General features: G+C 32.6%; 5 protein-coding genes and 1 pseudogene across 5 annotated transcripts; 5 read left to right on the top strand and 1 right to left on the bottom strand.

The window, feature by feature from the left end:
- Nucleotides 1–4,371: 4,371 nt before the first annotated feature.
- On the top strand, nucleotides 4,372–4,944 carry LOC111298419 (auxin-responsive protein SAUR68-like). The gene is made up of 3 exons (XM_022893133.1): nucleotides 4,372–4,618; nucleotides 4,705–4,773; nucleotides 4,871–4,944. The coding sequence occupies exons 1-3, from the start codon at nucleotides 4,372–4,374 to the stop codon at nucleotides 4,942–4,944; spliced, it is 390 nt and encodes a 129-aa protein (XP_022748868.1).
- Nucleotides 4,945–5,954: 1,010 nt separating this feature from the next.
- LOC111298754 (auxin-responsive protein SAUR67-like) lies at nucleotides 5,955–6,609 on the top strand. The gene has a single exon (XM_022893480.2). The coding sequence runs from the start codon at nucleotides 6,090–6,092 to the stop codon at nucleotides 6,531–6,533; it is 444 nt and encodes a 147-aa protein (XP_022749215.1). The 5' UTR covers nucleotides 5,955–6,089; the 3' UTR covers nucleotides 6,534–6,609.
- Nucleotides 6,610–7,604: 995 nt separating this feature from the next.
- On the top strand, nucleotides 7,605–8,497 carry LOC111298753 (auxin-responsive protein SAUR67 pseudogene; annotated as a pseudogene).
- A 2,769-nt stretch (nucleotides 8,498–11,266) lies between these two features.
- On the top strand, nucleotides 11,267–15,391 carry LOC111298751 (lysine histidine transporter-like 7). Its single transcript, XM_022893479.2, has 5 exons — nucleotides 11,267–11,615; nucleotides 12,959–13,092; nucleotides 13,181–13,617; nucleotides 14,586–14,723; nucleotides 14,798–15,391. The coding sequence occupies exons 1-5, from the start codon at nucleotides 11,320–11,322 to the stop codon at nucleotides 15,284–15,286; spliced, it is 1,494 nt and encodes a 497-aa protein (XP_022749214.2). The 5' UTR covers nucleotides 11,267–11,319; the 3' UTR covers nucleotides 15,287–15,391.
- A 1,315-nt stretch (nucleotides 15,392–16,706) lies between these two features.
- LOC111298750 (uncharacterized) lies at nucleotides 16,707–17,640 on the top strand. Its single transcript, XM_022893478.2, has 2 exons — nucleotides 16,707–17,029; nucleotides 17,160–17,640. Exons 1-2 carry the CDS (start codon nucleotides 16,838–16,840, stop codon nucleotides 17,493–17,495), a joined length of 528 nt encoding a protein of 175 aa, XP_022749213.1. The 5' UTR covers nucleotides 16,707–16,837; the 3' UTR covers nucleotides 17,496–17,640.
- A 595-nt stretch (nucleotides 17,641–18,235) lies between these two features.
- On the bottom strand, nucleotides 18,236–19,818 carry CAO (chloroplast signal recognition particle component (CAO)). The gene has a single exon (XM_022893477.2). It carries the CDS (start codon nucleotides 19,616–19,618, stop codon nucleotides 18,410–18,412), a length of 1,209 nt encoding a protein of 402 aa, XP_022749212.1. The 5' UTR covers nucleotides 19,619–19,818; the 3' UTR covers nucleotides 18,236–18,409.
- Between the last annotated feature and the right edge of the window lie 2,847 nt (nucleotides 19,819–22,665).

Raw genomic sequence — 22,665 nt, 5'->3', positions numbered from 1 at the left:
GAGAAAATCTCATCAAAATCGATGTCTAATTTTTGAGAAAAATTTTTTACAACCAATCAAGCTTTGTATCTCACTAGCTATTCACCATCCTTTTTTAACTTAAACACCCATTGATTTTTCAACAGTCTCTTTTTTTTTTAAAGTTTAACAAGATCATATGTATTATTTTTTTATAATGACTCAATCTTTTCTTTCATTACTTTTAACCATTGATCTCTATCTCGAGTAGTTTGCACATCTTGAAAGCTCTCTAGCTCTCATTCACTAACAACTAAAATAAAATTTAAACTTAGATATCCGGTAGATAACATGTACTCTCTAGTAGATCTCTTAGGCTGAAACTCTATACCACCTGATGTCGAAGGTAGCTCATTCTGCTTAACACTCTTAGGTAAAGAAGATTGCTCTCTGTTCAAAATTAATTGCACATGGCTCATCACTAACTGTGGCTAACTCATTCATATATCTAAATTCTATTTTTTGCTCATTTTTACCATCTGTGACTCTTTCTTATAGAACCTCTATCTGTGTTGAAATATCACACTCAATAGTAACTTGTGTAGTCTTCTTATTTTTTTTTAGGTTTGCTATAATTTTTTTCCTGAAAGACCACATCTCCTTTTTCAACTGTCTTTTTCTTTATTACCCTATAGTAAAATTTCTCATCACCATATCTTACAAACACACATTGTGTGGCCTTACTATCAAGTTTTGACCTCTGCTCTTTCAACATATGTATGAATGCTTTACACTCAAAAATTTTTAAGTGAGAGAATGAAGCATCTTTTCCTGTCCACAATCTTTCTGAAATGTCAAAGCCCAAAAGAACTTATGGTGATCTATTAAATAAATAACAAGCGATGTTGACTGTTTTACCCTAAAATGGCTTTGGTAATTTTACTATCTTTAACATGCATCTGACTTTTTTTACAATGGTGTTGTTCATCCTTTCAGCTACACTATTATGTTACGATGTTTCAAGTTCTGTCATCTTATACCTGATCCTATACTTTGAACAGTACTCTTCAAAGTTTTTATATATGTATTCCCTACTATTATCAGTCCAAATACACTTCAGGGGTAATCCTGTTATCCTTTCCACTATGGCATGAAATTTTTGAAAATACTATAATACCTGACTTTTGTTTTTCAATATATACGCTCAAGTCTTACGTAAAGTATCATCAATAAAAGTAATAAAATACTTGTTGCCCTCAATGACTCAACTTCAATAGGACCGCATATGTCAGAATAAATCAATTCTAATCTATTTTCTTTTTTTTGAGAACTCTTATGAAAAAAAACTCTATGATACTTACCAAATAAATAATAATCACATAAATCGAGAGACATACCTTTGGTCAAGAGAATGAGAGACTGTCTTGTTAAAACCTATAACTCTTTCTCATTACTGTGTGCTAGCCTCTTGTGTCACAAGTTTGCTGAAGCATCATTCTTAACGATATTTATCTAGTTGCCATTCAATTGCATCCATGTCTTATACATTATGTAGCATAGTTTCTCTATTGTAACTACCATAGATCCTTTGAGAAGCTTTCATTATCCATTCTTTTATCGACTCTCACATCCTTCCTTATCAAGGAATTAATAGCAAGTAAGTTCATTCTCATATCTGAAATGTGTCTGACATCTCTCAAAGTCAATATGTAACCCATAATAGTTTGTACATTAATATCACTAATTTTAACAATCGATGACACACTCTTATTTTTCATCTTGATGCAACCAAAGTCTCTTGCTTTGTAAGTTATAAATAACTTGCTTTTAGGAATACAATGATATGCCGCTCTTGTGTCAACTATCTACTTAATACTGAGATCACCAACATCATTACAATCACCATGTGTTTAAATCAAAGTAACTGAATCACTATTTAAATTCACTGTTATAATATTACCATCATCCAAACTTTTATTTTTCTCATCTTTTTGCTCTTGCTTTAAAATTTTACAGTATCATTTTATATGACCTGTTTTACCACAATAAAAGCATTTTACTTTATCTCTGGACTTGGATTTATGTTTATACTTACTACGACCTTTTGAGTTTTAACATCTATCGATATTTCTACCCCTATTCTCTGTGACTAGAGCTTAACTCTCATAGTCTGAATCTTTTTGCCTTGCTTCTGTATTAAGCATATTATCATTTACCATCTCCAATGTTACTTTATAATCATGAGCTGAATTAAAAACAGTCACAACTAGAGTATTCTAGTTGTCTGAAAATGAATCCAAAAGAAACAACGCCTTCATTTCATCATTTATCTTAAGCTCTATAGTAGTCATTCGATTAAATATATATTCAAAATCACTCCAATGCTCCGTAACCGATCGTCTATCCCTGTACTGTAAAGTTACAAGCTTTTTAACAAGTATAACTTTATTCATACCTATTTTTCTCTCATACAATATTGTCAATTTTTTTCAAACAGTGTGGGCATCTGTCTCTTGCACTACATGATGAAACACATTGATATCAATCAATTTTTTTATTGTTGCCAGCGTCTTTTTGCCTAACTTCTTTCATCTTTCATATTTGCTAGTTTAGCCGAATCACCTAATACCGGTTCATATAAATCTTTACAGTATAAATAATCTTCCACCATAGGCTTCCAAATTAAAATTTTGATGCTGTCAATTTTATCATGAAACTTGTACCATCTTTCATGATCTCAAATAGAATTTACTTCTGTCTTGAGCTGCTTCTGTATCGATGTCTCAAAATAAACTTAGCTTTGATACCACTTATTGGACCTAAAGTAATAAACACAACAACGCAAAAGTAATATATTGCAATAAACTTACAGCAATAGACAACAATCAATAATCAACAACGCAAAAAAAAAAAAATAAAGCACATCAAGATTTACATGAAAAACCCTCTAGTGTAAAGGAAAAAACTACGAACCATCAGAAAAAAATCTTCACTATCAAATAATGGATATACAAAGTTTTTCTTTAACTAAAATTAAAACTAATCAACAATTAGAGAGATAATTGAAAAAATCTCACCAAATAGTGACTCAACAAATATACTTAAATTTATTCCTAGAGAGCTTCAAACTCGATATTCATCGTTTAAAATTTAAAACTCTGAATCAAAAATTTATTGACAAAATTTTAACTCAATCAGATTGACTTCCATTCAATCAACTCTCTCTCTTTTCCCTCTATTTTCTTAGCTTCTTTTTTTTTCTTTGATTTGGGGCACCACCTTCTTTTTTTTTTTTTTACCTTAAAACAATCTCACATCTTTTATTAAGTAGCTAAGACTTTCTTAAGAAAGCCTAAAAACACAAAGCCCATGATATTTGAATAGTCAAAATACCCATGGGACTGAATCCCACTTTCCTAACAACTTGTTTACGGGTACTAAGTAAAGCAACCATGTAAAAAATGAATTCTGCAACCCCAAAAGGAAGAAAAAGAAACTTGTAAATGAATCCTGCTATCTCATGAATAGCTGCAAATACGGATGAATGTAAAATACTAAAAGCTCTTTCCACATATCAAATTTTTCATAGCAAACCAGTAACATTAAATCTGTATAAAACTTCTATTGGATGTTTCTTGATAAATATTTCCTGCATCAATTAGTGACTGCAATTAAACATATGAATCACATGAAATGTTATGTTCATGGATTGGTAGACCAGACAACAGAATTTATGCCCAATGGAGTTCGGATATGGTTAGTCTGCACAAGTTTCGACAGTTTAGCTCTGCATCACTAATTAGATTCCTCAGGTGCCACATAATTTTAACTAACAAATCAACCATTGCCTTGATTATGCCACCAGTAAGAAAGAACATGTTCCTGACCCTATATAAGACTCCAATATTTCATGGTTTTCGAAGACATTTTCTTCATGGATGTAGGTAAAAATACATCTCATACAGCTTGTTGTGTTTACCTGTATGTTTTTCTCTTTAAATATATGCAGTTCTATATATCGAGACAACAGAAAAGTACAGTTTCTTATCTTGTCAATTTAAATCTTTAGCACATGAATATTTATGTACATGTACCATATCATACAAGGAAAATGTGATACTGTTAAGGGTAAAAAAGTGCATAATCTTCCAAGATTCCCTCAAAATTCCCCGAAATCGGCTTGACTTTTTTATGCATGACATAGTTCCAGAATCGGAAAATCACAAGTAGCACAAGTTTTTGAAATTGGAATTCACAAAGAAAGCAACATAAAAAGGACTCTTCAAAACCTTGTGCATATATAATTAAGGGATACAGTTTGGTTGCTTTCACTCAGCACAGAAATCCAAAGTGACTTATTTTTTCTCCCCTGACTTTAAGTCATTTAAATATTAATCCACAGATTAAGAAAAAATGGTCTGCTCCAAGATCATCAAAGTAACCAGGAAGTGGCAGAAGATGACGGCCATGGAGAGCAAAATATCATCTTCATCCAAAAATGTCAATGCAGATTGTTTTATTGCATCACTAACCTCTAACAAAGGCCATTTTGTAGTCTACACCACAAACCGGAGGCGTTTCGCAATGCCATCGTCCTATCTTAGCAACAACATATTTCTACAACTTTTCAAGATGTCTGAAGAAGAGTTCGGACTGTCAAGTAATCAACCAATTACATTGCCTTGGACGCAGAGTTCATGGATTATTTGGTTTCTTTGATCCAACACGGTTTAGCAAAAAATTTAGAGAAGATTCTGATTGATTATATCAGGAACTGTTGCATCAAGGATGTTCAAGCCAGCACCTTGTTTCTGGGTACTGAAACAGAACATAATCTTAGGCTTGTTTTAAATTAAAGTACACGTATGTCAGATTATTGCCTTTTGGCAATTAATGAGATGTTTCATTTTAGTAAATGAAGAATTTAATTTCCCCATTTGTAATGATACTCCATTTTGCACTGATTCTACTAAGAAAAAGAATTAATTCTCTCCATATTTGTTAATCTTTGAAAATCCATTCCTAATATATTGTTGCTTTGCAAAGATAAAGTATGACCATCCAACAAATTCACCAGCAAACTTTACATTTCTTCTGACTAAAGTTAAATAAGACCAAGGCAATTTGTCTTAGTTAAATATGCTCAGTGCTATCCTATAGATATACCCCATCTCCTTAGTGTTGAAGCTAGTTTTTTTGTACATGTTAAACCTTCAGGTAGAATGTTCATAATTGCCCGATGAAGCCTAGAATCTAGATTATTTGCTGGTTATGGACTAACTGATAAAATTTGTTTTTACACCTCAGAGACAAGGATGGTAACAATCACAGGCAAACAGCAACCAAATCTTCACTCTTGCAGTCATCTTATATATTCCATATTCCAAAAGTAATCTCCTTGGTCATGTGGAGCAGGGTTTGTTTCATATAAGATAATTAGAACACTTGGCAAAGCAAAATGGACTGTGTCCCCTTTTCATCCAAACTCCATGTGTTAATAGCAAAGTGAAACTAACAGGACCGATCAACACATCTCTCCTACTGTCACATGGCTTTGCATCCCTCAGATCAGCATTGAGATCTACATGGAAGAGATTGTCCCCATGGATAAGTGACCTGAAGGTCATGAAACTGATTGGATTTGAGAGAGACAAGAGACAGGTGGCAATTTGCTTGAGAGAAGGTTTCTTGTCACTGTTTAGAGTAATAAACCTCATCTAAACAGGATCCTAAATGTCTGTTGGAATCAGTGATAAACTGGTTTTGAGCAAATATAATTGCAATACTGGGCCAGATTGTTGTTAAACTACTGGCAGATAGATAAAGATGTGTCTGCATGCATGTCAATGCTCCACGTTGCTGGGCTAATCATCCAACAAAAGCAAACATGCCCACCTTGCAGATTACACCTAATATCTGCCCATCACATGGCTTTGTTTCCATTGAATACCTGCATTCCACTAAATCATTAAAGGGACTGTCTCCGGCCTTGTGATTATATATTCATCCCATTTCCATTGCCTCATATCCAGCACAACAACTGCATTCAGAAATCAAATTCTAAGACCTAAAACTTCCCTCTTTTTTCTTTCATCTCGGAGTCTTTCCTACTAAACTTGGAGTAAAGCAAGATGATCAGTGCTAAGAAGCTTATCAAGGTAGCAAGGAAATGGCAAAAGATGGCTGCAATCAGGCGAAAAAGAATCACATTAACAAGAACCACAGAGGATGCTGACACAAACAGATGCAGTACATCATCAGTGGTCGAGAAGGGTCACTTTGTTGTTTACAGTGTGGATCAGAAGCGCTTTGTGCTTCCTTTGGAATATCTCAAGAACAAAATTGTCATGGAGCTATTCAATTTGGCAGAAGAAGAGTTTGGACTACCAGGCAATGGACTTCTCATCTTGCCTTGTGATGCAACGTTTATGGAATATGTAATTGCTTTGATCAAAAGGAAACCAAGTAAAGACATGGAGAAAGCATTGATCCTTTCTTTAGCGAGTGGTCGTTGCTCATCATCATGTCTTTATCAGCAAGAAACAAGCCAACAGTGGCCAATATGGAGCTTCTGAAGCAAAATTTTTTTCTTTTCTCATCTTGTAATTGATCCACACCTTTTCAGATTATAAAGTTATAATGTTTGTTTCACATCTTTAGTTGTCTTGAGTTTGACAGGGCAATCACTTCTTATCTACAATATTACATCAACAATTTCATACCAAAAAAGACCAATTATCATGTCGCACAATACTGTTACTAAACAGTTGTACCAAAAAAAAAAAACTATATATAAGATTCAAATTGGAATCCTTCTCTATTATAGTATACTGAAGAAATAATACTCCAACCAGTCGTTGATTAACCCTTTCTTTTTTCCTGGTGAAATTGTCTTAATTGCAAACAAGCAAGACTTAAAGCATTCAAATTATCAAATGAAAGCCAAAGTGGTTTGGCCCCCAAATTGGCTGGGTTTTCTCAAGACTGAATAGGATATAAGTAGTAAGTATTACAGGAGGAGAGCACACCAAATAATATACAGGAATTGAACAGAAATATTTATCTGCCAAGTTTAATATACATGTTTGATGTTTGATTTGTTCCTTTGTTCATGACTCAACTTGTACAAGCAGGGGTGAAAATCAGAGATGGGTAACAACTTAGTTGCATAAAGACATCATCTCAGTTAGAAATTAGATTTTTTTTCTGTCTAACTAATTATAATATTTATCCAGTGAAACAGATGAATTGACCAGGACGTACCATACACAAACTTTGGAGCATATTATCTGACCATTGAAGTAGAATGCTACCATATCCCCCACGATTCAAAAGGGACGTCTGCTGTGAGCAATCTCTTGGAGCCATTGACAGAGAGATCAATGTGAAGTAGATTACAATTAGAGATAAGCATCACAGCCTGGAGATAAGGACGTTTCAATGTAAGTAGAGTCTTTGGGGGCAAATCCTGTTTCAGAAATTACTATACCCATCAATCCAGGGTTTAGTAAACTAGAACCACGATTTTTTCTTGAAAGGCAATATATCTATAACATGTGGGTGCTATGATGCCTGGTATTGCACGTGCCTTCTTCCTGCCAAAACCAAATAAATTTGATGTTGAAAAACAGATTGGACCACTTCCATTACCTTCCAGACATGCCCAACTGGCCATCTCCCAAATTATCGCTCTCAATTTCGAACCACATTGTTTTGCTCCCTTGAGTCCCGAAATTGATTTGCTTCATTCAAAGGACTGCTTTTGGGACGTTTGTGTATATATATATTCATCCAATTTCCCTTTTCATGACAGCAGCAAAACAAAAGCTTTTCAGTTGCCTGAAATCTTTAAGTATTCTCCCTTGTTTTACAAAAGCAAACAAGATGATCAGTGCAAAGAAGCTTATCAAATTGGCAAAAATTGACAGCAATTAAGAGAAAAAGAATCACATTCTCGAGAACCACCGGGGATGTTGACACAAACAGTTGCAGCACATCATCAATGGTCGAGAAGGGTCATTTTGTGGTGTATAGCGCTGATGAAAAGTGCTTTGTGATTCCTCTGGAATATCTGAAGACCGAACTGGTGATGGAGTTGTTCAAATTGGCAGAAGAAGAGTTCGGACTTCCAAGCACTGGAGATCCCACTTGGCCCTGTGATGCAGCAATCATGGAATATATAATTGAGCTGATCAAAAGGAAAGCAAGTAAACAAGTGGAGAAATCATTGATCATGTCTGTAGTTATTGGCCGTTGCTCATCCTTATCGTATCTCCATCAACAAGAAACAAGCCAACAGTTGCCGATATGGAGTTTCTAAAGCAAAAAACATGTTTTCCAATATTGTAAACGACACAACACCATTGTACATGAGGATGCAATATAATGAGAATGACCCAGATTTTGTTTCATTTGTAGTTGTCTGCCATGGCAATATCCTTTGATCTATACCACAACATCAACAACACCATCCTACATATTCACTTGAAAACAAAAGGAAAAACAAAACCAATAAAATATCATTTCTTCTTCACTGATGAATACAAGATTTAAGTGAGAAAATGTTCATACAATTCAACAAATTTTATATTTAAATTTCAGTAGTTTTAATTCTTTCTTTTATTTCATGATAAAAAAAGTATTTAAAAAAATCATCACTTTAAATTCTGAAAATAATAATAATTAATAAGAATGAGAAAGACATTTTTTGTGTTTTTTTTTTTAGTAAAAAACTCTATTAAATTAAGGAAGACGATATTGATTTGTATTTTAACACTTGTATTCAAATTCGTGCTACCCAAATTAGCCATTTGAACAAACGTGTCAAAATTTTTCATGTTTTATAGTAGTATTTATTTTTGGGAAGAAAAATAACAGCCTGCCATCACCATTGTTGCTTTCATCATTGGTTTTACCAAAGTCATTTATGCCATAATGGACGGTTATTAATTAATTAAAATCTCAATGTCTCAATTATGTTAAGTGTTCACCCTGACTCAATTAATTAGGGTTCGTCTTTTTTGATGAAAAAATATTGGGTTCGAGTCTTATTAGTGGTCGTTTATTGAAGTTATTTCAAATGTACGACTTGTAACCATCTATTTTAAACTGTTATATACGACACATTTTATCTTGATCTGAAAAATTGAATAACCTATCTACCCCAAGTTTTTCTTATCAAAAAAAAAATTTTGTAAGATTTACATAATAATGGATTTTTTTTTTTATATTGAGAGTGGAGATTAGATTATTTGAACTCGAACCCAAATCTTATAATATGTTACGATTTCTCTTTTGATCACTTGATGACTAAAAATTATAGTTTAATAATGGATTTTTTTTTTACAAATTATCGTATTAATAAAAGTTGCAATGTAGTAATCAATCTTTAATTAAATTAAAACAACCAATAAATTAATATATAATTAGATAAAACTTATACTTGATTTGATGAAATTTGAATCTTAAAGATTTTAATAATTTTTTTCTTATACAATATCTCATTGGCAAAAATAATAAATATCTGAATTCAACAATTTTGGTGAATATTGTAAATCAGTCATTAACCCTTAATTAAGCATATGTAGAATCTTGAAAATGATTTGATTTCATTCTAGCCAACCTAAAAAAAATATATTATACAAAGTGAAATCATTTTTTTCTTTCAAAACAAAAAGGAAATTATTTTTGAATAGAGATGTCAATTTTACCCATATTCAATGAAAAATCTGATTTTTTATTCAAATGAAGATGAAAATAAGTGTTATATTATGGGTAAGAAAATAAGAATGGATATGATTTTAAATTTTTATTGAGTACGGAGATGAGGACGGATAATATAATATTCATCTTATACCCGTACTATATATATATATTTAGTAAATAAAATTTTTATTAAATAATATAAATTATTATTTTAAATTAATTAAAATTAATATTTTTTATTGAAAAAATATGTATTAATATATTTTTATAAAAAATTATGTAAATAAACAAAATAAAAATAAAAAAAGCTAAAAATAAATAAACAGTGTGGTTCATTTGGCAAATTGCCACCTATAGAAAAATAATGCATCGTCATCATGTCACTAAATAAACAGTAAACGTCAAGGCCCACTATCAGCATGATGATATCATCTCCCTCGTATGCTCAACACCTTGTAGCTATGGTCGTATGAAGGTATCTTCCCTTTCTTAAACATCGAATGATATTGTTGCAAAAATCAAACGAATAACTATTTTTGCATCATGTTGAAAAACTAATTTACCCTAACTTGTCCACAACAGCCACGAAAGAGTAATAAAAAATTATACTTTCAATCTCAATCGAAATCAAATTTGGTAACTTCCCAGTTCATGTTTCTATCCAACCATTGTTTTCAAAGACAAAACAAATCAAATTACAAAAGAAATCATTTCAAAATTGATCGAGAAAGGGTGTTTCTAAATTTTAAAAGCTTCCAGACAATTTTTTATATAAATACTATAATTATATATAAATACAATACTTTATTTCTTAGTATTCAAAACATATTTATTAGCAATATATAAACACAATACCAATTTCATGCTTAATGTATGAAAATTAAGAATGATAATGATTCGATTTTTTTAAATAATGTATATTATTATAAATTTGTAAAATATTATTTAAATTAAATTTTATCAATTCGGTTCAATTTAATTTTTAAATTTTTTATTTATTATTTTAATAATATTTTAAATATATTTAAATAGATTTTTATATAAAATAATTAATTTATTTTATAAAAGTTTAAAATATTTATAAATCTTTTATTTTATAAAAATTTAAAATATATATAAAACTAATAAAAATATATAATTCAATTTAATTTATTTTTTTTAATTTTTCATGTCTTGATCTAAAATATGATATAAATTTAATATATATATATTTAATATTTAAATTTGATTTAAATCGAATTAAAAATTGATATGAATTAGATTGAATATTTTTTTTAATTTTTTTACGTTTCAATTTAAAATTTTATTTAAATTTAGTATACATATTTAATATTTAAATTTGAGTCAAATGAAATAAAAAAATCAATTCAAACTAAACGAAACAATTTCAAATAATTTTTAATATTTTTTATTTTTTTTCTCATTCCTAACAAAAGTTGAAGAGTCAAAATATGTCGTCATTCATTCCTGACATGAACTGCAGAAATCCAGGACTTAATGTTGATTTCCGGGTTTGGCAGATTTTGCATGTCTAGGTCAGGCATTGCGTCATTTTTCCTATGGTCAACACTGTTTCTTATATAAACTCAAGCAACAAGTTTTATTCGCAGCTTTCGTCGTTATTGAATCAAAAGGGTAAGAAGCTAGCCAAGACTCATGGGAGAAGTAGTACCCATTGAAGACGATTCAACGCAAGAGCCACTGCAAATCATCACAGTCAGATCCAGCTCTATTAAGGAGACGCCTGGAGTTACTGCGTGCAATAATTCTGATGGTTGCACCACCACGTCACAACGTTCGGGTCAGGGCATCAGTCTTAGGGAACTTGAATCTTGGCTGCCTATTACCGAGTCGAGAAATGGCAACACATTCTCTGCAACGTGCCATCTTTTGTGTTCAGGTATAGGGTACCAGGCCCTTTTGCTTCCTGTCGCTTTTGCAGCTCTTGGATGGTGAGTTTGCAATGACTGAATCCTACACTTGAAAACTACTATTGCATGCCTATTCTCTTTTCTCCAAAAATGAGTATATTCTCTCTTCTTTTGCTTTGTAAAACTCAAATAGTGTCGGTTAAACCGCAATAAAGGTAAAAAAAAATTACCTAAATGAATTCTACCGTTCTAGTTTTGCTGGTACTGCCATTTGGGACTAAGTGAGAACTAGACTAGATAAGTCCAGTGAGTAGTGTTCATCAGGGTTGGCAATCCTACTAATACCCGCTGACATGATGAATCTTTTAGGATCATTTTTTTTTTATGAAAATTGGATTTAGGGTTAAGTCAAGTCAAGTGTTTTTGAAAAAATTAAATTGAGATCGAGTTTTATGTAAATTTGTTTCGATCCAATTTGATATATTTATGTATATTATTTTTTTTATTTTTTAATTTTATATTTATATATTTATATATTTATTTAATTTTATATTTATATTTAAAAAATTAATATTTTAAATTTTAATATTTTATTAATTTTATATTGAATTGAATCAAATATAAAAATAATATTTTAATATCAAATCGGATTAAGTTTGAGCATTAAGTTTACAAAATTAGATTGGGTTTGTGGTTGGTTCTTGACTCATTGCCATCCATAATATTCATTCAATCACTTTTATTAATTTTGAATTGAATTATGTTATTTTATTTTCATTAATCTAATCCAATCAAATTAATTATTAATTTTAAAAATTAACCGATTAAATTTAATTTGTTGGTTCAATCAATTATTTTATTAATTGAATAATAAAATATATTTAAATTAAATTATAGTTTAAATTCTTAATTTTTCATATTTAAAATAAATTAAATGAAATTATCTAACGAAACATTCAAATATTAAATTATTAAATTAAAAACTTTAATAAATTATAAAATAAAATAATCATTTCATGTATTTTTAGCTTTATATTAGGTTTTTTTATATTTCAATAAAAATTTCAGTTTTCTAATAAAAAATTAATATTCTTTAAAATTATTTTTAATAATTAATCGAAATTGATTCAGTATCTTAACTATTAACCAAATTAAATTGATCGATTAATTCAATTAAAACTAAATTTTAAACACTCCCAACTCCGGCTTATTTTTAACCACCCTTGCTAATTCAAACAGCATTAGAGCAAGTAGAAACGTTCATATTACATCCTGATCATGGCCTTTTTTTTTTCTGTTATCACAATATAATTGCTTTTCCTTTTTTGACCAATAAAAAAATCAAAAGAATAACTTCGAAGCAAAAGGTTATTTTTTTCTTTTTCTTGTCGCTTAAGTTTTCATACAATTTTCGATTGCTGTAGGGCATGGGGGATCATATGTTTGTCCATTGCATTCATGTGGCAACTCTACACTATATGGCTTCTTGTCAATCTTCATGAACCTGTTCCTGGAACCCGCTACAGCAGACTCGTCCGCCTCTCGATCTTTGCTTTTGGTTGGTGTCTAAAACAAAAACCCAAGTCAAAAACCTACCATTGATTGTGCCCAAATGACTAAAATTTTCTTTTCTGAACCTGTCCCAGGTCAAAAGCTTGGGAAGTTGGTGGCAATCTTCCCAGCTATGTATCTATCAGGAGGCTATTGTGTTTTGCTCATAATCACAGGAGGAGGGACCATGGAAAAACTTTTCAAGATCTTCTGTAGGGAAGGGACCAGTTGTGAATCCAAGTCATTGACTGGTACAGAATGGTTTCTCATATTTACTTGCGCAGCTCTTATCATTGGTCAGTTACCCAATTTAAATTCAATAGCTAGAGTCTCCCTGATTGGTGCCATTGCTGCGATTGGATACTGTACTTTGATATGGGTTCTATCAATCAGCAAGGGTAGGCTTAATGCTGTTTCTTACAGCAGACCAAATGATGCAGAAACTGGTATGACTGGATTTGGTAACATCTTGAATGCCATTGGCATCATTATGCTTGCATTCAAAGGTCACAATCTTATTCTTGAGATACAGGTGAATAATCTTTACTATAACTTTTTTAGTCCTGTTTATTGAAAAAACTCTTCGTCATGTAAACTAGATTGAAGCGATATTAACAAGAAAAGGTTAACGTGTAAATAGGGTTGGCGATAATACCCTAACTCATCGGATTTTAACTTGTTTCGATCCTATAAGATTGGATTGTTTTTTTAATTGTGTTTTGTGTCAGGTCGATTTTTTTTAAATAAAATTGAAATCTGTTCGGAGTATATGTAAAAAAAAAAAAAATTATTTATTTAATTTTATATTTATATATTTATATGTATTTTATTAATAAAATTATTATGTAATATTTTAATTTAAGATATTAACTTAATAAAAATATTATATTTATATATAATTAAGATATAATTTATATTAAAAATAATAATTTATAAATATTATATTAAATTAAAATTATTAAATTAATTTCAATCAAATCAAAGTTACAATTTTATATATATATATATATATATATAAGTCAGGTTAAATATAAAAAAATAATGTTTTAATATCGGATTAAGTTTGAATATTTATTTTATAAAATCAAGTCGAATTCGTAATGAAAAAAACCCGTCCTGTTATCATCACTATATGTAAATTGGTGTATGAATTATATCGTTTTTCACAATTTAACACTCTAACGTTTTTTTTATCAAGCAATTTGTACTATTAACCAAATGTATTAGGTAAAATGGAATTGATGTTTAAAGCAAATGACATGATAGAATAGAAGTTAGGTATCATGAATTTTTTTTTCTATAAATATCAAATTGTAAAAAGTTGTATGGTTCAAAGAAAAAATTACATATTAACCCTAACAAGAATGAAAGAAAGATCTTCCCATACTAATCAGCACATTCATGATTATCAAGTTTACACTTTTAAAAGGCTACCTTTACAGACATGAACAACAAATAATGTTCTTTCATGGAATTAATTGTGTTTACTTGTTGATGCAGGGGACATTGCCTTCGACTTCGAGTTCAAACCACCCATCTCGGAAGTCTATGTGGAGAGGAGTAATGGTGTCATACATAATAATAGCAACGTGTTTATTTCCACTTGCTATAGCTGGATTTTGGGCTTATGGAAACAAGGTAAGCAAGTATTCCCTCAATTGGCAGTATTTAATTTGTTAATGTTGTTAACAGTTTCCTTCCATTGCTTCCAGATTCCTGCAAATGGAGGGATTCTAACTGCATTTTCACAATTTCACAGACAAGACACTTCAAAATTTGTGATAGGCCTAATCTACTTATTGCTAATTATAAGTTGCTTGAGTTCATACCAAATCTATGCGATGCCTGTTTTCGACAACTTACAATTCATTTATGTCACCATTAAAAAAAGGCGATGTCCAGGGTGGGTTCGGGCAGGATTACGCCTTTTCTTTGGAGGATTCACATTCTTCATAGCTGTGGCTTTTCCCTTCTTGGGAAGCTTGGCACCTGTTGTTGGAGGGATGGCAGCAGTACCTTTGACGTTTGCTTATCCATGTTTCATGTGGATTTCAATCCAAAGACCTCGGGCAAATGGTGCCATGTGGAGTCTGAACTTGGGACTTGGTTGCTTTGGCATTGTGCTGAGCATTTTGTTAGTAGTTGCTGCTGTATGGAACTTGGCTGACAAAGGCTTAAATGCCAACTTCTTCAGGCCTTAATGACAGATTCAAAAGAAAAAAAGAAAAATATGCAGTCGGAGCAAGAAAGATCGAGTCATGTGTATATTTATGAATAAATTCTTTTTATTTACCTTCTACATGATAATCATCACCATTGAACATCAGAACTTCAGTTGTAGAATGCGCACTGCTTGAAAAGTCATGCTGACAAATGGACCACCATGAATATCCATGATGCAAAAAGTAGTGTCAGTGATTTCTTAGTGTCCACTTTTTCTTTTCTAATTGAAAGTTCACCTAAAAATTAGAACAATTCCTCAATATCATGTTCATAATCCAATAATATGAACTTAGATAATATGCCTTTGAAATGTTCTAAATAATGGAGTACAACCTTTTCAAAATCACATGCATTTCCCCAATTGCATTGCCAACTCGTTTATTGCAAGGCAAAGAAATGGCTTACGATTAGACAAAGAATGCATCATTATGCATTGTAGTGCAATCCCAACCGCATTTGTAGAAACTCCAGGTAATGGCTTCTTTTGACTTTTCAGAAAGCCCTAAACCTAGAATTCTGCCTTGGGGTTTTTAGTGGGTGCAAAAATGATGTCTTTTCTGTTCATGAATTGAAACAAGTTCATGAATCATGAACAGCCCAATGTAAATTTTCGACAGTGTTATAAGTCAAAAGCTTGCAATTTTCACAGTGATGATTATGTCAGTAGAATTTGCTCTATCACTGAAATTTTCTTAAATCTTAATCGTATCTCATTTGGATTTCTTCCACTAATAAACCCCGGCCAAATCGTTGCCATTTGTTGCTTTATTGAAAAACTCATATTTGTAATTTATAAATGCAAGGTGATTACATGTATGTCAAAAAATAATGGAGCGAGCTACAGTCATGTTTCTGATGGAAACATGAAAGATTACTGAGTTGTTCCTTCGAAGTCATGCAACGTTCCACTCAAGTTTGCATGTTGATGCCTGCATCAGCATCAGTGCATCTTGCCTTCTGGATGGTTCAAGTTCAACTCTGACGGCTGGGTCGGATGGGCTTATTAGAAATGATTTGGCCCTATGTGTTGTTGATCGCCCTAACAGAGAAGCTTGGAATCCTTCATGGACCCTTGACCCAAAAGCAGAAATCTATTTGTTTCTCTCCATTTGAGAGACAAAACAGAACAGGCACCTCGTTACTTGGCTTGGCTCGGTAGTTAGTACTAATTTGAGACCAAATAAAGAGACAACCCGCAACTCCCCCAAGACACCATTGATCCTCATTGTCCTTGAAAAGCCCAAGTTGCATTTTGAGAGTTGAGTTTAATGTTATCATACTACTATTACTAACACAGGATCTCTTGATTAGCGTGGACCATCCATGCCGACCACCTCAGTTATCTTCCCCCGAGGGCCGACAACAATGTCCATGCAATTGTTTTGTAAGCCATGTTACCTTAATTTGAGTTTGGGTTTTCCTTCGTTTCACCTATAAATACAACATCATTTTCTCAACATAAAACATCAGGTTGACATCCAGCAACAGAGTGTTTATTCAAAACTCGTCCCAGTTTTAGCACCAAAGGCATGGAAGGTCATCATGCTGAGGGAGATCACAACAAGGCAGTGGAAACAAAAGATCGTGGTATGTTCGATTTCATGAAGAAGAAAGATGAGGATGTGACCATGGCAGATGCCCACAAGCCGGACAATACAAAGGAGGAAGAGAAGCCAACTCTCAAGGAAAGACTCCACCGTTCTAATAGCAACTCTAGCTCAGTAAGCCTCCCTAACTTACTTTCTAAAGCCCCAGCAGACACCTTCATGTATGTCACTGCACCATACATTTTTATCATAATGGCATTTTACTAAGGATCTTTGCTCAAGTTGTAATGAACTTTTTTTGCAGTCCATTGATGAAGGAGAGGAAGGAGAAGATGGTGAGAAGAAAAGGGCGAAGAAAGGGTTGAAGGAAAAGATCAAAGAAAAGATATCTGGCGACAAAGAAGCAACAGAGCATAAGAACACATCAATCCCAACTGAGAATCCAGAGGAGAAGAAAGGCATTTTAGATAAGATAAAAGAAAAACTCCCTCGTCAGCACAAGAAGGCCGAAGATGGTGCCAATGATGGGCATCCTGCTGAAGGTGAGCCAAAGGAGAAGGGAATCTTGGAGAAAATCAAGGAGAAGATACCCGGATACCATGGACACAAGACTGAAGAGGATAAGGCTAAGGAAAAGTGAAGTTAAACTTGATAACAATATGTTTCATGAATGCATGTTGTCTTTGTGTTTGCATTGTCTTTATGAGCTCCCTCCAATTGTCTCTTGTGCTTTGGGAGTCTTTATTTGGTATGTCTGTTGTTGTATCAGTCATTTGACATCTCCTTCCTGGAATTCTTGGGAAATTAGCCCTTGATCTCTTCACGAATGTTAGGTGCAGACAGAGGCACTGCTATAACAATTTGACAAGGCTTCTAATACAAAATTGCGTTCATGTTTTCATTTTTGAATCTTTTCCTTCCCATTGGCACCTTTAATCTTCACCTATAAGTCTTGCTCATGCTTGAGCACTTGGGTTAAGAAAGAAAACTGATTGTATAAAGCCCAATTGAGTGACCACCCAAAAGCCAACCATATTTTTATCCAACCTGACAAATGAAAATGTTGAGAGTAAAGATTCAAAATCCAACCGCATTGGACCAATCTTCTTGGGCTAAGATCTTTAAACTCGAATGGCATATGCTTCATTTGGACGATGAGCGGAAGGGGATTCTATCATGGCATCATGTCGTTTTAAGATTGAATCTCTCTGACTAGTGATTGGTTCGATCAATGTGCTTTTTAACCTTCCAATTTATGTTCTTAACTGCCACCATGACAATGTAGAATTGTATTGTTCAAACATATCGGTTCTCAATAGTCTAAATTGTAAGAGAAAGAACTGCCTGCTGGTTAAGACTTTTCAGGAGTTTAGACATGCATTTAAGGATGAGAATCAAAAACAACCTAGCTATATTAATTCTCCTTCCAATCTCGAGTATGTGATAATTAGGACCACAGATTTGAACAACTCTACAATTATAATCCCATTTTCAATCAAAACAATCCTCATTAAGAAAAGAAGACTACAACATGAAAATTGTATAGGATGAGATTCATGAACCATCTACACTTGATTGGTTCTTCACAGCACCATTTCCATCAATTTGTCCCGAGGCATCCAAACTTGGTTGGTTCTTGACAGCCCCATTCCCCTCAATCTGTCCTGCTTCAAACTCCTTTATCAAATCAGGATCAACATTCTCCTCAGGCTCCCAAGTTGCCTCCTCTATATCCGTCCATTTCACAAGATACTCATTCTTGCCATTGTCCCCCATTCTTTTCCCAAAAACCCCTTCAGCCACAGCATACTCTAACCCTGCCTCAAAGTCCCTCACCAAATCCTCAGCTACAAACCTTGCTTTAACCCACTCATTATCACTACCATCTCTCCATTTTACCAAATACTCCAAGTTTTCACCTTTCCCCCTTTTCTCCAATATCTCCTGCACCTCCGCATACTCAAATATTGACTCCTCTAAAATCTTTATTACACTTTCAAGCCCCAATCTTCTTCCAAATTGCATTGGGTTCCCTTTGGGGGTCACCTTTAGTATCTCCTTGGCTAAAGCTAATGATGTCAAACCCCTATCATCTTCCACTTCAGGATCCGCACCGAGATCCAACAACAATTTAGCTACACCAGGTTTCACATACCCTGCTGCCATGTGAAGAGCCGTTAACCCACCGGCATTATCACGATGATCAATATCAGCTCCAGCTTCAGCAAGGATCTTAACACATGGCTCCGAGCCAAGGCCTGATACAAAGAGAAGGGCAGTTCTGCCATCTGGGTCTACAGCATCCACGTCACGCCAATCTTCCTCAGCTGCTAAAAGTTCTGCCAAAGCCTTCTCGTCAGCTTTCTTAGCCGCTGTCCACCATGGGGTTTCGTATTCTGCCACCACATCCTTGGCTATGAAATCTTGTGGAACCCATGAAGGGGTATGACCGTCTTTCCACTCTATCAAGTATTCCATGCCTTTCCCACCTGGGAGAGCTCTGCTGCCGATGATTTTGCTGACTTCACCAAAGGATTCATCCGGTTCATAGCTAATGTTTGCTTGGACTGTGTTCCCTCTTTCTTGGAAGTTCTTTTCTTGGTTTTGGACAGCAAAGACACCAAAACTTTTGTTGGGTTTGACGTGAGTTGTTGTCCTAGGAAGGAACTGGAGGGTTTGGGGAGTGACAGAAAATGGGACTTTCGGTTTTGGGGAAAGATCGAGACGAGACAGTAGAGTTTGGTTTACAAAGAGAGTTTCCATGTTGTTTCAGATTGAGCGTGGTATAAGGAAAGTGAGTTTGAAGAGTTAGAAAACCAAAAGTGAAGTGGCGTTGCCATTGCCATGTCGGGTGTAATCTGGAGAAGGAGAGACTTTGGGATAAGAAACGCCATCCATTTTTCTTTCGGTTGTCTTTTTGCGACTAGAACAATAAAATTGGACCATTGGTGTTGCTTATTGCATTGATTGGCTTTGATGTCGTCCACGAGAATTATTTTAACAATTTTTTGTGGCTAAGAGTCCCCGAATGAATCAAATGATGGGCCAATCTGCAAAAGGCTGGGAAACTGAGCTAAACCATTGGGTCAGATTTAGATTGGCCTGCTTGGATAATTTCACAAAAGACAAAACAAAACAAGGAAATTAATAATCTGTTCAAGCGCCTCGGCTTTGCTGTTCACGCCCATCTTCTTCGGCATCTCGTGAAAAAAGTGATTGGGCCTAGACGATTTCGCATGTATTGTTTTTGTCAAAATTACGAGATTGGTCCCCATTTGTAACAAAATAAAAAATTTAATCTCTGTATAATAATTTATATAAATCTAATATTTGTACTTTTTGGAATATAAAGTATCTTGTCACAAAATTACCGCTAAATTGACGGTGTATCAATTTTTATCATATAAATGACTGATATAAATTTTTTAACATGTAAATATTTTATTTTTTTTTTCTCTCAACTCAGTCTCGAACCTACCAAGAATTTTGTTTTATTTATAAGTTTCAAATGTTAAAATTAGAGAAAGAATATGAATCCATTTTATATTAATGAATTATTTGATCAAAATTATTAAATTTAAAAATATTACTTTGATTTAAATATGTCATAATTTTATTTTTTAAAAAATATATAAAAATTACATTAATATAAATAGATAACTCCTCTCGGAGAAATTTATAAAATTGGTTTCAACTTTCAATCATACCACATTTAGCATGAAGGCTTCAATAGCGATCTTAGCCAACAAAAATATTTCTAGAGTAAAACGCAATCACATTCAAGCTACCAAACCAAAATGGTAAAAGAAAAAATTAACTCTCATTTCAAATATAGCACTTATATTCTTTAATATTTTCATTATTTAACTCCACTTTTTGTCCCATTAACCGTTTCCTCACTTTCTCCCCACATTTTCTTCTCCTCTATCATACATTATTTGCTCATTATTCCTTATTTTCTCCCTTTCTAGCAGCCATTAATTTGGAAAAAGGAAAGTTTCCAAAAGCATGTATATGAGTAGGGACATAATTAATCGAATTTGAATCGATATAGTATTAAATTTGAGTTTAATTTTGAATTTGAAGTTTGAAACTTAGCTTGAATTTAATCAAATTTTATTTTTTTTAATTCAAATTTGATTAAATATAAAAATTGAATTATTCAAACTCACTTAATTAACATATAAAAATAAGCTCAATTATTATATTTGATAAAATTTTGATTTATACATACTACAGTTTGATATATTCTATCAATTAAAATATAAAAAATTCGATTAAACTCATGAATTATTCAAATTAAATATAAAAATACTTGAATTTGATTATATAAATAAATTAAATTATTCGAACTCAAATTTGATTAAATAATAATTGAATCAAATTTAAAATTTATTTAAATTGAATTTAAATAATTTACGAATATTAATATATTATTTATATTTTTATGAATGAGATATAAAAGTTAGTTTTTAACTATATATGAAAACTTAGACTAAAACTAAACGTGAAGGATAGGAAGTGTAATAGCAAAATAAGCTAATTAGATATACGAAAAATATCATAATTTTAAAATAAAAAATATTATAAAAATTAAAATTAAAATCTAAATTGTTAAATAACGCTCTTTTAAAAAAAATGGATGAACCATCTTGAGCTAATCATTTCTTCTCTTGGCACACTATTAAAACATTATGTATCAAATTCATACTAATACGCGACCAGCCGACCTATGATGTTTTTGTAAGCCTCAGCGCAATCACGTACGTGAAACTCCATTCGCTATCAATGTGGTCCTCGGTCAGTAAGGGACAATATAATTTCTCTCTACAGCTTTAATCTTTAACAAGCACGTGGGTCTTATATTGATGGCTCTGATCTCTGCCATCCGATCTGAACTTGACCTAAACCCAAAGATTTTAATGACGCAAACGGAAATCTGCTTTGATGGAATCAGACAACTAAGAGAGTTCCACGTGTGGAAAAGAGCTACTTTTTGTTGATATCAACTGCTGATGTATGGCGTGTTTAAATTTGAAAACATGGAATCGGTTGTAGACGTAAACAAATCCGACATCGTTTACTTATTTTCCACACCATGCCAGGCTTTAAGCCGCTGAAGATTCTTTTCATTCATCAGATCCCAACCGTTAAATAACACGAGGGTCCCACTTTGCCGTCAACGGTTAAGATCCCAAACTTCCAAATCCACATTAATTTTCCAATCGATCCAAGCTAGGGATGCGAGCCCACGGTTTTTGAAATATAAACGTCCGCTTTCTAATCTTCACTCCACCCGGCAAAAATACTAACGGCCGTTTGGTCCCTTTCACGAGCCATTCCCTCCAAAATCAACAACTGGGTCCCACACCATCCCATCCACGCAAGCAAATTCGAACCACGCAGGGGAGAAATTTGGCCATGTCATTCTTAAAAATTCCACCGTGGCAAGCGGAAAAATAGGAAAAAGTGAAAACGAGTAAACTCTTATTGTATAAACCTTCCCTAGTAATAACGAAAAACCTTCCTACGGCATTTAAGTTTCGATAAATCAAACTATCATATGTTTGATTCAAGTGATAAATTTTTTTATATGAACTCAAATCTATTAAAAGATTATAATTTTATTAGATTTATCGTAAATAAATATAGTTAAATTAATTAGAGAGAATATACTAAAAATGTTAATAGTTTGAATTAGATTTAATTTAATTTTTTTAAAGAATATATAATATTATATATTTTTAAATTTGATTTAGATTCAAATTAAAATTTTATAGTCTGAATGGAATTTAGTAATTTTTTAATTT

This window comes from Durio zibethinus, chromosome 16, assembly GCF_047325235.1.
Source record: "Durio zibethinus cultivar Kanyao isolate XHJ-2024 chromosome 16, ASM4732523v1, whole genome shotgun sequence".
Classification (NCBI taxonomy): Eukaryota; Viridiplantae; Streptophyta; class Magnoliopsida; order Malvales; family Malvaceae; genus Durio; species Durio zibethinus.
The sequence above is the reverse complement of the archived record's forward strand: the minus strand, read 5'-3'. Positions and strand labels throughout refer to the sequence as shown.

What these genes read in the sequence shown, in the direction of transcription:
- LOC111298754 (XM_022893480.2), top strand. Translation starts at nt 6,090, where the DNA reads ATGATCAGTGCTAAGAAGCTTATCAAGGTAGCAAGGAAATGGCAAAAG.
- LOC111298419 (XM_022893133.1), top strand. Translation starts at nt 4,372, where the DNA reads ATGGTCTGCTCCAAGATCATCAAAGTAACCAGGAAGTGGCAGAAGATG. An exon ending in AGAAGAGTTCGGACTGTCAA is followed by an intron (nt 4,619 to 4,704) that starts GTAATCAACCAA and finishes CAAAAAATTTAG; the next exon opens with AGAAGATTCTGATTGATTAT. An exon ending in AGCCAGCACCTTGTTTCTGG is followed by an intron (nt 4,774 to 4,870) that starts GTACTGAAACAG and finishes GTTTCATTTTAG; the next exon opens with TAAATGAAGAATTTAATTTC.
- CAO (XM_022893477.2), bottom strand. Translation starts at nt 19,618, where the DNA reads ATGGAAACTCTCTTTGTAAACCAAACTCTACTGTCTCGTCTCGATCTT.
- LOC111298751 (XM_022893479.2), top strand. Translation starts at nt 11,320, where the DNA reads ATGGGAGAAGTAGTACCCATTGAAGACGATTCAACGCAAGAGCCACTG. An exon ending in ATCTTATTCTTGAGATACAG is followed by an intron (nt 13,618 to 14,585) that starts GTGAATAATCTT and finishes TTGTTGATGCAG; the next exon opens with GGGACATTGCCTTCGACTTC. An exon ending in TTTGGGCTTATGGAAACAAG is followed by an intron (nt 14,724 to 14,797) that starts GTAAGCAAGTAT and finishes CATTGCTTCCAG; the next exon opens with ATTCCTGCAAATGGAGGGAT.
- LOC111298750 (XM_022893478.2), top strand. Translation starts at nt 16,838, where the DNA reads ATGGAAGGTCATCATGCTGAGGGAGATCACAACAAGGCAGTGGAAACA. An exon ending in CTAATAGCAACTCTAGCTCA is followed by an intron (nt 17,030 to 17,159) that starts GTAAGCCTCCCT and finishes CTTTTTTTGCAG; the next exon opens with TCCATTGATGAAGGAGAGGA.